This window comes from Chlamydotis macqueenii, chromosome 5 (assembly GCF_036417535.1).
Source record: "Chlamydotis macqueenii isolate bChlMac1 chromosome 5, bChlMac1.mat, whole genome shotgun sequence".
NCBI classification, from domain to species: Eukaryota; Metazoa; Chordata; class Aves; order Otidiformes; family Otididae; genus Chlamydotis; species Chlamydotis macqueenii.
Genome location: NC_141560.1, coordinates 60040928 through 60057634, shown reverse-complemented (window position 1 = coordinate 60057634; position 16707 = coordinate 60040928). Strand labels below are relative to the sequence as shown.

At 43.4% G+C, this 16707-nt stretch overlaps 1 protein-coding gene across 1 annotated transcript in view; it reads right to left on the bottom strand.

Moving 5' to 3' along the window:
* Positions 1-12865, bottom strand: part of SWAP70 (switching B cell complex subunit SWAP70) — a 45360-nt gene extending 32495 nt beyond the window's left edge. Inside the window, exons 1-2 of the mRNA XM_086750041.1 lie at positions 12683-12865; positions 4358-4498 (exon numbers count right to left, since the gene is read on the bottom strand). Of these exons, the coding sequence (XP_086606167.1) occupies positions 4358-4498; positions 12683-12781 (240 nt within the window). The 5' untranslated portion in view covers positions 12782-12865. The remainder of the gene's footprint in view (positions 1-4357; positions 4499-12682) is intronic.
* Between the last annotated feature and the right edge of the window lie 3842 nt (positions 12866-16707).

Sequence of the window (16707 nt, the reverse complement as noted above, 5' to 3'; positions counted from 1 at the left end):
ATATCATACAATTCTGTTGCTTAATTAATGAACAAATTCTTGTACAAGAGATTCTTCCTGTGCACTAGTATATGTTTTAAACTGTACTCCATAATTTGTCCAAATTATTTTAAGTCACCGTTTAATTTGGAAACTTCTACAGTATTCCACACTATTAACTCTACAGCAACTATCACTTTTACTTGTTAAAAAAAAAAAAAAAAATTCAAACTATTTATTCAAATTCGTTGTAACCAATTTGCCCAAACTACTGACTTGTGCTTTTTTTGATAACTCTTTGGTTCTATATAAAGAGGCTTTATTGCAGGTTAACACAGGGTAAGCCAGCACTAAAAATATAAAAAGCTACAACTTCATTTAAGAGTACATCAGAAGTTATTTCAAAAGGTTACAAAATCCTCTCAATAAAATTATAAGTCACAGTTACATATGTGTTAAAGAAATCTAATGATTCATTCTTTAATTATTTTACTAATGTTTTAAAACAAAATATCTTGAGATTAAAAAAAAAAATATCTCTTGAGTAGGTTGCTCTTGCTTAAATCAATTAAATTACCAGAAGATGTGTGACTGGAAATTGAGAGAACTTCCTTTGTATTTGGGGGTATAAAACACCAGTCTTTCTTTAGTAGCTTTGCTGCCTAGCATAAATTAATAGCATTTGTTCTACAATCACCCCATTTAAAAAAAACAGATTATGCCTTGCAAGAAGGCGGGGGGGGGGGGAGGGGGGAAGAGTTGATTGTTTGCTTTTTTTGCTTGTTTGTTTTAAATAACGGAGACATGCTATGAACCAGTGACTTCACCCCAGTATGTTGTCTTTTGGCACTGATGTAAAGTCATTTCTAAGAGATGAGAAGATTTTTCCAGTCAGCAAAAATAGCCTTCTGTCTAAAGAATTTTACTAATTTTTAATATTACATATCTAAACAGTTTACAAGCATTTAGTCATAATTAAATAACATGAAGTTACAGGCAATTTAATCCCGTTCCTTAACATTTTCATCTTTTAAGATGAACTAATGGTATATCAGGCAATTAGCAGAAGCCAGATCAGTGTATGAACAAAACAACACAGAAACTACATGCAGTCATGCTCTTTCTTTTCATGAGAAAGCAAGGTAGCTTGTCCTTTGTTTTTACCAAGGAGTAAGAAGATGCCCCAGAATAGCTAAACACTGTAAATTCACACCAACTTGCTTATGTAGCCAGGTTTTTAATTTTCAAATTAAAGTGTTATTTAAATGCAATTGCTCCTCATTTCCATACCTGTTCTTCCTATAAACACCTTTTAACAATAAAGCATGTTTATATCTAAGAAAGCCTTCCATCTCTATGTTTTGTTTTGTTTTTTTTTACTTAATGACTTGCTACTGCCCAGAAATAGTACTAACAAAAAACACTGTGGTTCAGACTCTACTACTGTAATCCTTCAATCAAACTAAAGTAAGGCCTTTTATTTGTCACTAAAATTTGCATACAGACTGCTTGGTCTCCACTGAATCTTACAAGAGCTCAGACAGCCAACACAAAGTGGAAATGAGATCACAAACTTCTTAGGGACAAAGCTAGATTCTCCAACATCAAACAACCAAGACAACCAAACAACCAACGGAAGAGTAAAGCCCTGAGAGAATTAGATCTGGCTAGGGACACCAAGGAGAACAAGAAAACCTTTTATAAATACGTCAGGGATAAGAGGAAGACCAAGGAGAATGTGGGCCCTCTCCAGAAGGAAACGGCAGACCTGGTTACCCAGAACCTGGAGAAGGCCAAGGTACTCAATGACTTTTTTGCTTCAGTCTTCCCCGGCGAGGGCTCTAGCCACATCGTCCAAGTCACAGAAAGGAAAAGCAGGGACTAAGAGAATGAAGAACTGCCCACTGTAGCAAAAGAGCAGGTTCGGGACCATGTAAGGAAGCTGAAGGTGCACCAGTCCATGGGACCTGATGAGATGCATCTGCAGGTCCTGAGGGAAGTGGCAGATGAAGTTGCCAAGCTGCTGGTCATCATATTTGAGAAGTTGTGGCAGTTTGGTGAGGTTCTCGCCGACTGCAAAAGGGGAAACATAACTCCCATTTTTAAAAAGCCAAACAAGGAAGACCTGGGGAACTACAGGCCAGTTAGTCTCACCTCTGTGCCTGGCAAGGTCATGGAGCAGATCCTCCTGGAAACCATGCTTAGGCACATGTGAAATAAGGAGGTGATTGGTGATAGCCAATACTGCTTCACTAAGGGCAAATCATGTCTGACTAATTTTCCATATTGGGCCCAGCCCTGTTTAACATCTTTGTTGGTGACATGGACAGTTGGTTAGAGTGCACCCTCAGCAAGTTTGCTGATGACACCAAGCTGTGTGGTGCAGTCGACACACTGGAAGGAAGGTATGGCATCCAGAGGGACCTTGACAGGCTGAGAGGTGGGCCTGTGCAAACCTCATGAAGTTCAGCCAGGCCAAGTGCAAAGTCCTGCACATGGGTCGGGGCAATCTCAGGCACAAAATACAGAGTGGGTGGAGAATGGACCGAGAGCAGCCATGAGAAGGAGGACTTGGGGGTGATGGTGGACGAGAAGCTCAACAACAGCTGGCAATGAGCACTTGCAGCCCAGAAAGCCAACCACATCCTGGGCTGCATCAAAAGAAGCGTAGCCAGCAGGTTGAGGGAGGTGTTTCTTCCCCTCTACTCTGCTCTCATGAGACCTCACCTGTAGCACTGCGTACAGTTCTGGAGCCCCCAACATAAGGAGGATGTGGACCTGTTGGAGCGAGCCCAGAGGAGGGCCATGAAGATGATGAGAGGGCTGGAGCACCTCTCATATGAGGACAGGCTGAGAGAGCTGGGGCTGTTCAGCCTGGAGAAGAGGAGGCTCTGGGGAGACCTGATAGCGGTCTTCCAGTATCTAAAGGGGGCTTATAAGAAAGAGAAGGAGAAATTATAAATAACTTCTCAAATTAGGCAAAAGGCAGGGCCTTTTGTGATGGGGACAAGGGGTAATGGTTTTAAAACAGAGGGAGGTAGATTCAGATTAGACATTAGGAAATTTTTTTTTACAATTAGGTGGTGGAACACTGGAACAGGTTGCCCAGAGAGGTGGTTGATGCCCCATCCCTGGAAATGTTCAAGGCCAGGTTGGATGGGGCTCTGAGCAACCTGATCTGGTTGAATATCTCCCTGCTCCTTGGAGAGGGGTTGGACTAGATGACCTTTAAAGGTCCCTTCCAACCCTAACTATTCTATGATAAAACAGGACACTATTACTAGGTAAGAGAGAAACACAGATGAGAGAGGCAGAGGAGCTCATAAGTCTTAGCTAGATATATGAAGCTTCTTCTACTTCCAAGTTGCCAGACTGCATTATATATATCCATATATACATTTTCCACCAGTATTAAATGTAGATTAAAAAAGCAGCAAAAATCATCAAATTGGGCTAAGGAGTTTGCATAATCTGCAATTGTTGAACTGGACTTTTCAGCAGCATGCCAGTTCAAGACTTCTTAACACTATAAAAGAAAGCAAATATCTACAGCCACAACATCAAAGTTTGAGGGTTTCTGAGGTCAGCTCCCAAGTGTACAAGAAGCTGATATGTTTACACTATCATATCGGCTAATTTTTACCATCTAGACCAATCTCTCAACAGAAGTTACCAGAAAAAAAAAAAAAAAAAAGCAGGAAGATTTTTTTTTTTTTACTTACAAAAATTTCAACCTAAATCTCAAACACATAGCTCCCACAGCTATCTTAGAACAAGATGGAGAGGAGAGTAGGGGAAACCCTACCAGCTTTCCAGAGTTTACCCCAAAACAAAGCACAGCAGAAGACTGAAGAGTGCTCAGACACAAAAAGGAAATAACTTACAAGACAGAACTTAACAACATTCCCTACTGTCACCCATCCCTAACTATCGGAAGGGATCTATTTATTAAAATACTTGTGAACAGACATTGAAGATATTTTTGCCCTGCCTGTTTGCAAAGGAGTCTATGACAATATTCTGTTATAGCCATAGGATAAAGTGGGACAATCTACAGCCCAAAGACACTTTCAAATAAATTCAAGCTGAGGTGCTTTATTAATATAAACACAGTTCTGCATGAACACAGCTTAGATAATGACCAGATGTAAAAGGAAATAGAAACCAAGGAGAGAAAAAGGTAGAGAACAGTGCACCCTTCCATTTTAAGGCATAGGCTCTCCAGAGCACCCACCCCATCATGACCCCACATAGGCACACTCACAACCATAGTGTCTTCACACCAGCTTGCTTCCTGCAAACAGAAGTCTACTGTAAAGACACTCTAATACAAAACCTGATAAAGGAAAAAAACAGAACACAAGAATTCAAAACTTACCTTTTCCAAAATGAATTTGTTTAGATAAGGCATGTAACCCTGATTGGAAACCGGTCCTTCATCATCGTCCCTAAAGTGCTCCTCCAAGGCCACTGGATCATGAGGAACATTTAATACTGTGCACAAGTTGTGAGAAAGGACCTAAGGACAGAAGAGAAATCAGTGACACTGCTGTTGGCCTTAACCATGCTGCATTCCCTCTAAAACAGACCTGTGATTTGCAAAACCATGCACAGGAAGTGACATCTTCATGTCAGCACAAGTCAAAAAACAAAACATAACTAAAAAAAGTTTACTCCAAGGATTTGAGTGCTTCAGACAGTCGCATGTTTACAGAAGCAATGCAATCACAGATAGGTCCATTCCTACAGAAGTGCAGACACAACTATAGAAGCTTCCCTTTGTACACATATACTTACACATTTGAAAACCAGGAGAGGCGTGTAAAAACACCAAAGTAGTATTTACAGAATAAAAACAGAAACTACTGAAAACAATCACAAACTTCTAGCCTTTGAAATTATAAATATTTACTATCCAGTGAAAACAAGTAAGGAAGAAAACAACTCAAAATATATCTTTACTTTACAAATAAATGACCACTCAAATTAAAGTATTAACTACGGATTTCTCTCACCTGCTTGTTTTTGGGTGGCTTTTCAACATTCACCCCATATTTCGGTTGGCAAAGGAAAGTAAAGTTATAGAAAGGGGAACAGTTTAGGTGTGCTTCTCAAATTTTTATTTAAAAAATCTATTTGCATGAATTATGTCAAAAGCTTAACAGCCACCAGCACTCATGTCTGTTCTTGAGAAATGACCTTCAAGAAGAGGCTACATGCTTGATTAGTTTTAAGGAAGTACTGAATTATTGAAAACTAACTGGTAGCCGATGCATCTCAACTTCTTCAACTTAAGCCAAGTTTTGCATGCACAAACTTACACCTTGGTACCAACAAGAGGAAGGCAGAGAGAGCCTGGGTAGCAGTGACTCCTGTGCCACCAGTGCGTTCCTAAGAAAGGCAAAGCACCATCCCTTTCATTGTTGACACTGTTTCGAGTCAGGTCAGTCCTGTAACATACTGCCCACTGGGTTTTAAACACACTGTCACTCAGGAGCCCTCTTGCCTTGGCATGCTGCAGAGTTAAGCCTCTGAAGACCATATACCAGCTACAGAAAGTGGGTTATGGATTTAACTTCACATGCCCAGGAATGGTCTTCATTGAAAAAATGTAACTAAGAACCAAAGGCAAAAAATACAGGTCAAACAAAATTAGACAGAAGTAAAACAGACTGCATCTTTTGAAAATGCATGCTGCTTGTGCTATTTTTCTTTTAAAATCAGTAACTAGACGGGACAGACTGCAACTGAATTTTAGCATATGTTTTACTTTTTCACTACGCAGCATAAAATTTAAAAAAAAAAAAAAACAGACCCAAATGATGCAAAGAGAAAAGAGTAAAAAAATTTGCAGAAAATTTATAAGCAGGTCTATTTAGGTGCATAGACATAAAGCAGTCAAGATAGGGTAGCTGCAAAACAGGAAGTGAAAGTTTGAAGTCATCAAAGCCTAAGAAATCAAACCTGTGCCACACACTTAAAACTTTCCCCTCCCTCCACAAGAATTTACTTTTCTTATGTATGAGAACAACACAGGCAGAGTCTAAGCACTAGTTAGCATAAAATCCTACAAAGATAGCCCAAGTGCAAGTTCAGTACAGAGAATTCCTGTCTACATACATCCAAAGTTAAACTTTCTTTCAGAAAAGCATACATTTCCACGAGAAATACATATTTTCATTGCCATATGCTAACATTAAGCCACTGGAGCTAAACAGGCACAAAAGTTTAAAAACAGAAAAACAATAGCAGCAGCCGTATTACAACAAAAGCTATATTTCCCAAAGCAGCAAAATAGTGTTTAGAAGTTGCCACATTTCACACTACCCTCCATCAACAGTATATTTCCCTTCAATCTATCCTTATTTTTAAAGATCAGATCAAATCAAGTATCTGAGTCCATGTGATTTATATATGGGAGAAAAACATATACTATCATGTGTGTTTCCCTTCAAAGTAAGGCTTCTGTTGTTATTTATAGAAGACTGAGAGATTCTTGAATTTCTGAGAGGTAAAGATTATCTCAGTTTTCCAATCAGACTGTAGTTGCTAATGTTATATCTAAAAAAATACTCAGCTAATAAAAATATTCTAAAAGTATAACTGATTTAAGCTTATTACCAAAATAACTTAAAGTCTCAATAAAATACTTTATCATCATGTCCTTTCAACCTGTTTCTCTTCTCCTTTTTACAGCCTTCTTGCTGTGCTTGGGCTGTCAGAAACCTAGATAGTTTCCGCATCAAGCGACCAATTTACCAGGAAAGAATTCCACTTTCAATCATTTTCTAAGATCTCCCTTATCTGCAATTTCTCCTGTGCCCAGTGCTCAGGAAATTCCTTGGCGCCTGCCACTCTCTAACACGGCCAAGTGCCAGCTGAATTCTTCAGTTGCACAGTAAGCCTGAAAAATTCTGCACTGAGGTCTCATTTTGTTCTCTCAAATCATATTATCTAGACCATGACATATGCTATTTTAAGGATCAAATTAAAAAAAAAAATCTAGCTGAATACTAGGTTAGTTGGGGTGCAAAAAATTGCCTTGCCTTGCAGAAGCTCTGTCAACCATGAGGAAGTTTTGCACCAGTAAGGATTATTCCCCCCATGCCCACAGGGTTGCTAGGCAGCTTTTTCTTTCAGCACTTATTATGCTCTGGATGCCACGTTTAACAATCTACCTTCATGCCAGAGCCAACTCGTACTCCTAGCTGGAGACTCACCTCTGTGCTGCAGCAAATGGGTACAGCAGTGGTCTCCAAACTGTAGTCTGTGAGACAGTACAAGCAGTCTGCAAAGGATCCACAAAACTAGTGCACTCTTGGCACTATTTTTCCTTTTTAAATGAAAAGTGTCATAAGAAAGATGACTGGTGGTGCCCATGGAATACTGAAGGTGTTCTGCTCTAAACATAAATAATTGGATGAAACAAGCAAGCTGAACACCAAAGGTCGTTACAGACTTTGGATTTATTTATGGCCAATCTCAATCTGCTTTACCTGGAGTGCAGACCTCCAGCCCAGCTCTACTCTGCCACAGCTACTCCCTCTCTGAGCTCTCATTTTCCAAAACATTGATCTTCCAAAACTTTAAGCACGTGTTCAATTGTTACCATCTGAGTAGTTCCATTTAACACTGTCTATAAAAGTGATCTGCATTTCTAAAGGAAAAAGGAATATCTGCTAGACTACTTACTGCTCAGTGAGAAAAATTTGGCCCAGATAATAGTAGGAGCATTAACAGAGCAGACTAATCCTACACTGGCTACTGTCAGTGTCTTCAGTACTTTTTTTATTTTTCTTTTCCATCTTTCAGGGAGGTCTTCTCACTCCCCCATCTCTTTTTAAGATTTTAAAATGCTGGCTTTGCAGATCCTAACAGCTCCATTCAGTGACTTCGTGTGAATTCATTCCAAGACATTCTTGGCTCATCTCTCCCTGACATCCATGTTAGCAGCTAGCCAGCCTAAATAAGGCTACTCACAAGTACTTCCCTTTTTCCTTTTTTGACCAGTGTGGAAACCAGCATGGTACATGCCCCTTGTCACAGGCACAAGGTCTTTTCAACCAGGGTACATCTTAAGTATACAATTTCTTGCATCAGAGCATCTCCAAGGAACAGTTTCCTTATCCACTCAGGTAGCAAACACTCCATTCGGAGTCTCATCATTTAACATTGTGGTTAGTGCAGCAACTTCTTTCCCAGTCAGACAAGTGTATTCAAGCCTGGCTGCTACCAGCTTGGGTTCCTGACACTAGTGCCCTTCGTCCACATCACCGCTCTATTATTTCATTTGCTCCCTTCTCCCTTGGGTACTCACAGACCCCTTGTCACCATTTTTGACAACCTCACCCTTCCTCTTGCCTTCATTATCAGGACATCCCATTTGGCCCCCAGTCACATACTGGTGCCAGCCTAAATCTGTCCAATTACCGAAGGAATTCCCTTTCTGCCCTGTGGCTCTCAGCCCTTACAAAGAGCTCCCAGTAAACATCCTCCATCTACTGCACCTTTCTTCTACATCTTCCTTGAAATCAGTTGACAAAACCTCAAGGACAAAGGTTAAATGGGCTGCTGATCCACTGGCAACCGCTCCTCTCAGGTGCAGTATCATTGCTTTGTGATTTCCTAATGCTCCATTTTTTGGGCTAGAAGCTGCCTTCTGGAAAAGGGGCATCCCTCCCGTTGCACCTTACAGACACAATTCCTCATGGTTACCCTAATACAAATGCTTTTGAGCCCTGTTAATAACATCAGAGTATGACTCTCTCATAGTGAGTCATAATGACTAATTTCCTACCATCCTTCAATGTTGTAAAAGTCAATTGTCCAGCTGTGGTCCTACCCACTCGTCACAGGCTCTCAACCCTTCCAGTGCCTTGCTACATTGTTCGAGGTCTTCCTCTCCATGCAGACCATCCCTCTTGCCACTAATTACACCATTCTTCCTCTTCCCACTGGCCACTGACTTCCCATTTAGTAAAAAGGCAAAGCAAAGATAAGAGGTATAATAATCCTATAACATCCCAGATATGATTAAAGACCAGTTTACATTCTCTAAGCTGGATTAGTTAACTTTGGTCATCCACATACTACAGGCCCAAATAAGACCGTATTTTCATGAGATGCCCACTATCCACGTCCTGCAGATATGACGCCAGGAATCCAAGACTTTGAAAATCTACCCCAGTGGCAGCACACAAAACAAAATAAGAACTGCCAAATAACCCTATTACCTATGCAGAGACAAGTCACAAAGTAATGTAAGGAAGAGCTTCCAGATAAGAGTGTCTTTCCAAGATCCAATCATACACACATACTACAAAGAGTATTGCTGGCTACTAAGTGTAACTACATTTAAAACCAGTGTTTCAAGATCCAGATGAAAAGCAGATTGAATGTTGGTACATAACAGAAACTTTTAAATAGGTCAATTTATAAATTGAAAATTAAAAGAAAGATTAAAATGGATTTAAATATAGGAAAGCATGTATTTGCATGTAGCTTGTGCTTAAACCACAACAACGGCTGTAACTGCATAGACAGAACTTGTACTTTAGCCTTGCTCTATCAGCATTTGAAAGTGCTGAAACATACTGACAAAATAATGATTGTGTCCATATTCAAGGGTGTAATTTAAGAACAGAATACACAAATGTTTCTACTGATTGTAGAATCAGAGAATCATAGAATGGTTAGGGTTGGAAGGGACCTTCAAAGGTCATCTAGTCCAAGCCCCCTGCAAGAAGCAACTAGATCAAGTTGCTCAGAGCCTCATCCAACCTGGCCTTGAATGTTTCCAGGGATGGGGCATCTACCACCTCTCTGGGCAACCTGTTCCAGTATTATACCACCCTCATTGTAAAAATTTTTTTCCTAATATCTAATCTAAATCTACCTCTGCAGCTGGCCTAACAGTAGAACTTCTGAAGGTTACTGATTAGACAAAAAAGAAAATCAGTGCATACTGATGATATTAAAAAATTACACGGAGGACTGATTTGACTGTCTCTTCTCTCAGCAGCTTAGACCATATACAAAAGATACAAATAGATAAAAGACATCTCCTGAAATCCTTACCATTCCAAGCAAGTCCTAGGGTTTTTTTCTCCAAAGTGTTTGCTATTTCTCCAGACCACAAAATAGACCCACTTCATGGACCTCCACCCCTTTACTCTAAATAATAAAAACAATGTGTGAAGCAAACCCTTCACAGTAGGGCCTCAGCTACATAACACATTATTTTTTTCTCACAGTATTTAATGAATATTATTTATTTTTATGAAAGGCTCAAAGATCACTTTTAGGTAGAGAAACTAGAAATCACTCTAACAACCAATATGTTATACTTGGGACCTTCTGTGCAACATAATGGCAATACCTTATATTGGATTATACAACTCAAAGATCCATTGTCAGTAAGTTTTCTTATTGAGGAGGGAAGAACTCAGCAAGTTGCAACACTGCATGCTGTTCTCAGAAAACAAATAGTTTTTTGCCTCTTTTTTTTAATAACAGGAGTTTCACTAAATTATTAAACATATTCTTCTAACGCCACAGATCTCTACTAACCTGTTTTATCTCCAAGCTTCATCTCTCTATTTCATAGGGGTGCTATATCTTCCTCACGATAATGTGGATGAGAAATACTTTACTGTGAAATATCTTCTTAGTAAAACATAGCCCTCAATCAATTGGACAGTAACTTCTGTTTTGCTCCCTACCTCTTTCTGCTGCATTGATGTGGGGCCACTGCCATAATGTACACTTTTTCTCCCCAGTAGGACTATCAATTTGACACCACATCCACCATTTGCCACAAAAAGCCTACAGAGGAACACTCTCTACCTCTTCCCATGTTTCCTGAAATCTGACTCTTGGTGGTCACAGGAAAAGGCAGCAGCCTCGTTTCAGACTTGTTTCTGTGTTCCCAGATCTCCCACTTGACACCTGTCTCGGGAGCCTTCATATCACAGACCCACAAAGACCCACATTTTTTAATCCCTTCTTTCTCACAGACAGAATGAAATATCAGAACTGTTCAGGAAGATATTTTATAGGTAACGAGGGGACAAGTTTAATTTCCCCTCTCCTTTTTATTTTTTTACCTTTTTTAAACACAAGTATTTGTAGATATGGGGCTCTAATAAGACAGCAGACCATGACAAGACAAATAACTGTGCTTCAGTTTGGAAATACAACTGCTAGCCTAATCCACCTATGTCAGTCATTTATCTTAGAGAAGTGATGACACCTCCATCACAACAAGGCGTACAAGCCCACCAGCATCCTAGCTGCATCTTTAGCCATTTAATTCACCACAGCACCTGTGCAACCACGACAGCTTCTTTACCAACTGGCACACCAACATGTGCTGCAGACATACCTCTTGAGTGACTGCACTGATCATACAAATTGCACATAAGGTGTGGCAGTGTGACAAGAAAACAGGATTCCTTTAAAAAGCAGGACAATTACGCTTCTCTGCAACTTGCTTCAGTTAGTCCTGCAACACTGCAACACAAATACTCATTTTCATTACATTAAATTACATTTCACTACATTTCCCAGGTAAAAAGACCTGGGACCCGCACATAAGTTTTCAGCTTGAGCTCGCAGCCAGGTCTGGCCTCTCACCTGACTCCTGCCCCACAGGCACTTCTGGCCAAGTTAAGCTGTATCGCACAAGCTGATTGCCCCAAGCAAAGAAAAGAAGAGGAACAGGCCACTTGCAGCATGTTGCGTGTTGTGGATGCTTATTACATAATGCTAAAAAAAGGTTCATTAGCTATCGGTCACACTTGGAAATATCACCCACAGCACAGCCACTCTGGCTCGTGGAGTTAATGCCATAAAGGGCACAAACTTCAGCTAATTATTGCGGCCAACACAACTCCAGCACACAGTACAAGGACCAACGGTCTCAAATGTCATTAGGTGTTGCATTCTTATTAAAAATATTTATTCAGCCAGATTCCTGCTATTATTCCCAGGCCAAGATGGTCCCATAAAGCAGGGCCAAGACGGGATCGGATTCAGCAAGCTGCCCAAGAGCTCTTTTAAGAGCACAAACATTACTCAGCATATAAGCTAAGGAAAGAATGGCACAATTGGAGCCTCTTGACTAATTCTCCTGTTTATATCCAAATAAGAGAGCACTGTGGAACCTCGCCCTCCCCTTGGCAAGCTATGAACTTCACTTGGACGCAGCCAATCCCTATAGATGGAACCTTGTGGCTACCTCACAAAAGATTTTGGCTAGAAAGGGTACCAAGGACACATAGTTGAAAGCAGACCAGAAGCACAAGGGTTTGTGCATTGACATCCCTGAGAGAACAAAGTGCTTGCCTGGGCAGAATGAAAATTAGCCTCCTCAAGCATGAGGAAGGGCCACAGACTGGCAATGCCATGTGATGAACAACAGCCTCAACAGCGAAAACACAATTCAAGGCCTCTAAGTGAGCTTTAAAAACAGGTGGCCATCTCCCCTTATCTTGCGCCGAGTGTGACCACCTCAGAGAGGCCCTGGGCCCAGCACCCCCAATGTCCACAGTGAAGGCAGCCGATGGGGACAGCCCAGGCCCATGTCACGGCCTCTCACGGCCACGGCAGCAGCCCCTCACACCCACATCGGGGCCCGGCCCCACACCGCGTCCCTCGGCCTCGCCACCCCTCTCGCTGGGTCGGGCCTGGCCGCCCCACTTGCCTTCAGCTGGGACTTGGAGACCTTCCCACTGCGGTCGAGGTCGAGGGCGGTGAAAGCGTGCCAGATGGACTTCAGCAGCTCCTCCTTGAGGCCCACCATGGCCGGCCCACCGCCTACTGCCACCTGGCCACGACCGCCGCTCCCGCCGCGCCTCTGCCTCTGCCTTCGCCTCGCCCTCCCCGGCCCCGCCGTCGCTGCCGTTGCCGTGCCCGCCCCGCACCGCCCCAGGGGCGGGTGCTCGGCCCTGCCCGCCTCCACAGGCACCGCCCGGGGCGCCCCGCAGGTCCCGCCTCAGAGGCAGGGGCCGAGGGGCTGGGCGGGGAAGTAGATGGTTGTGGACGCTTCGGGGCGTGGGAGTGTGGAGGAGTGTGGCCGGCCTCCTGCGGGCTGGGTTCTGGCGGCGACCCCGAGGTCCCTGCTTCAGGCCCGCCGGCTCCACGGCCCCTGCGGGAGAGCGGGCCCTGCTGCGGGTCGGTCGCGCCCCAGCCCACGGCTGTCCTTTCGGGAAATGCCACCACCACAGGATATGCTCAAGCAAAGTAACTTTCCTCATAGACTGTTTCAGCCCCAAGGGTTTCAGAACAGCAGCTTGCAACGAAGGCTGCATACAGTTGGAGTGAATCAAAAGTTCAATCAAAAATAACGGAGCCTTCCAGCTTCCTAAAACCAGCTTCACCACTGCTTCCAGAACAGGAGTGGCACAAAATACCATTACAAGGAAGAAGTTTTGTTGTTGGGAGCTTTTTGGAGTGTTTGTGGGGTTTTTTGTGTGTGTGTGCGTTAAGTCCTCTTAAATGTAATGACGGAAGCAGCTGCTGTGTGAGGACTTCAGATGTCTCCATGATCCTTCTGCTTTCTAGCAGATCCCTCAAGGGTATTTCTCTGCTAACAAGGTGGTTAGCTGCATCTAGGCCAGAAGTGGCAAGAAGATAATGCTACATCATTTGTTGCATTGAATAGTGCATGTGAGATCATTCACAGGACACAGCTCATTATCAAGTTAAGGTTTCATTTTCATGGATTTTACACAGAACAATTAAGATCCCAAATTCAAGACATAGAACAAAGAGGGGGGGGGGGGAAAGATTTTCACTTTTGTCCAATTTTAGTCTTCATTCAACTGCATAATCAGAACAAAAATAGCACTCTGTAAGTGCAATAATACTGGCAGGTACAGCAAGATGGCTGTTTTGCACCAGGTGATGCTAATTCATTATGATCCCAGTAAGAATGGCACTCAGACTCTAAAGTACCACTTCAAATACTATTTATTGGAGCTAACACTATAATGGAGAGGACAGTATAGATAATCTTACATTCCTTCAGGTGCTGGGAACCCCAAGCTATGCAGCATCAATCTCTGATCAAAGTGCAGCATGTCACCCAGATCCTGCCCATGGAAAAGTTACACTATTTCAGTCATTCAGGCTATTACAGGACTTTCGTGCAATAAAACAACTCTATTAGCTTGGAGAAGAGGAGGCTCCAGGTAGACCTTTCAGTACTTAAAGGTGGCTGTGTTGGTTTTGTTTACCGATTTGGGGCAGCTACGCTGGCAGCTTCTGTGAGAAGCTACTAGAAGTTTCCCTTTTGTCCAGTGGACTTGGGCAGGCCTAGGGTGGACCTGCTGCTGGCCAGGGCTGGCCAATTGGTGGCAGAATGTTCCCTAATGACGCCTCTGCAATAACGTATTTAAGGAGAAAAATAAAAAAAAAAAAGGGGGAGAAGATGTGAAAAAGCTTGAAGCAGGGGCAGAGAGGGGGAGGCGTGAGCCTTGTGGCCCTCACCCTCTGGCCTCCCACTGGGCAGCCATCTGGGTCAGATTCAGCCTGGCCCGGCTGCAAGAAGTGGAGAGATGAGATGTGAAGAGAACCTGAGATGCACCTGCCTGCCTGTTGTGAAGAATTTCTTGTGAGGGTAACTGCTGTTGGCCAAGATTCCCCTACAGCAGGGCAGGCCAAGTAGAGTGTATAATTGTAGGTTCCAACCAGGAGCTTCTGGCCAGATCCTCTGGTACAACCAACTGGGTCCACATGGGCCTGGAGATCAGGCAGGATGGGCCATGCACTGCAGCACAAGCTGAGTAGGCACAGGCCTAACTTACATGGATCACCAATTCTTGATGTACAATGGTCTTCTGGTCAGGATCACTACAGATGTATAGATAGCAAAGTCCACTGTAGGAAATACTTCTAATTCTCATACAGAAAACTCACTACAGAATTATCACGTATGTGAGAAATTGGAGACTAGAATAATCCACAGATTTCCAGTCAGTTTTATTCCTTAGTGTCTTCTCTAGCTTAGAGCAACAAAAATACTCTAACAATGCAGAAATGTCAATCTCTCAGTAGCACAGTGAACAGTCAAACACAACCTGCCTCATTCACCAGGCACATGCTAGCAGTATTTACCCACTCATTTTTCTTAACCTTTTTCTCAGTCATTTACTCAGGACTTTGGAATCACAGAATAGTTTGGGTTGGAAGGGACCTTTAAAAGTCATCTAGTCCAACCCTGCTCCAAGGAGCAGGGAGATCTTCGACTACATCAGGTTGTTCAGAGCCCTGTCTCTGGGGAACCTGTTGCGGTGTTCCACCACCCTCATAGGAGAGGTGCTCCAGCCCTCTTATCATCTTCGTGGCCCTCTTCTCGACCCTTTCCAACTGGTCCGTGTCCTTCTTATGTTGGGGGCTCCAGGCCTGGATGCTGTTCTCCAGGTGGGGTCTCACCAGAACAGAGTAAAGAGGCAGAATCACTTCCCTGGACCTGCTGGCCATGCTTCTTTTGAAGCTGCTCCCCCCACCCTCCAAGAGAATGGGGGGAGATGATATAAGGAAAAACAGCTCAAGGTTTGAGATATGGATGGGGAGAAATCCTTAAAGTTACCATCTGCTGACACGGAAGTCACAGACACTGCTGACGACCAATATGATCAAGCAAATGCCAATTTATTGTTGATACATCCCGGTTAATATAGCCCTTCTAATTCCGTATCATGTGCAAGCTCTCTACTAATTGGTTAACTGTATCATGCTCACGCTCCTAGCTAAAATATGATTCATTAAAAGTCTCTTTGTTCACGCGCACAGCTCTCTCCACCTGCACCCTGCATCACATTCAGCCCCCCCAGTCACGTATGCCAGCTGTTTTCCTTCTTCTCAAGGTTGCTTCGTTTACTTTCTTACAGGCAGCTTCAGTACTTTCTCACAAGCGGCTTCAGTGATGTCCTTGAGGCCTGCTGCTCACAAACATAACAATTCCATTCGGTCTGGATTGTTCACTGAGTGCCCCTGGTACTCCAGGTATCCAACAACCATCACAGGCAAAACAGACTCGACTTGGGGAAAAACACTAATTTATTTCTAAAACTAGCAGAAGCATGAGACAGGAAACAAGATAACCTCCCCCCACCCCTCCCTCTTCCCAGGCTTAACATTATCTCTACCACTTTCCCCCTCCCCCAAGCAGCACAGGGGGGAAGAGGGAATGGGGGTTGCGTTCACTTCATCACGCATTGTTTCATGCCGCTGTGTCATAGTCAGGGGAAGAACTCCTCACATTCCTCCTCTTCTCCCATGAGCTACTGTCCTTTGTGAAACTGCTCCGGCATGGGTCATCTCTTCCATGGGGTGCAGTCCCTCTAGAACAGATGCCCCAGCACAGGGCCTCCATGGACCACAGCCTCCTTCAGGCCTCCACCTGCTCTGGCATGGGTCCTCCACAGGTTGCAGGTGAATCTCTGCCCCTCCATGGACCTCCATGGGCTGCAGGGGGACAACCTGCTCCACCATGGTCATCACCACAGGCTGCAGGGGAATCTTGGCCAGGAGCCGCATTACTCCTCCCCCTCCTTCTTCACTGACCTTGACATCTGCAGCCATTCCTCACAACAGGCTGGCACACGCCTCTCAGGATCCTTTTTACATCTTATTCACCTCTCATCTCCTCTCCACTTCTTGCAGCCAGGCCGGGCCGAGTTGGGCCCAGTTGGCTGGCCAGCGGGAGGGTGAGGCCTGCAGGGC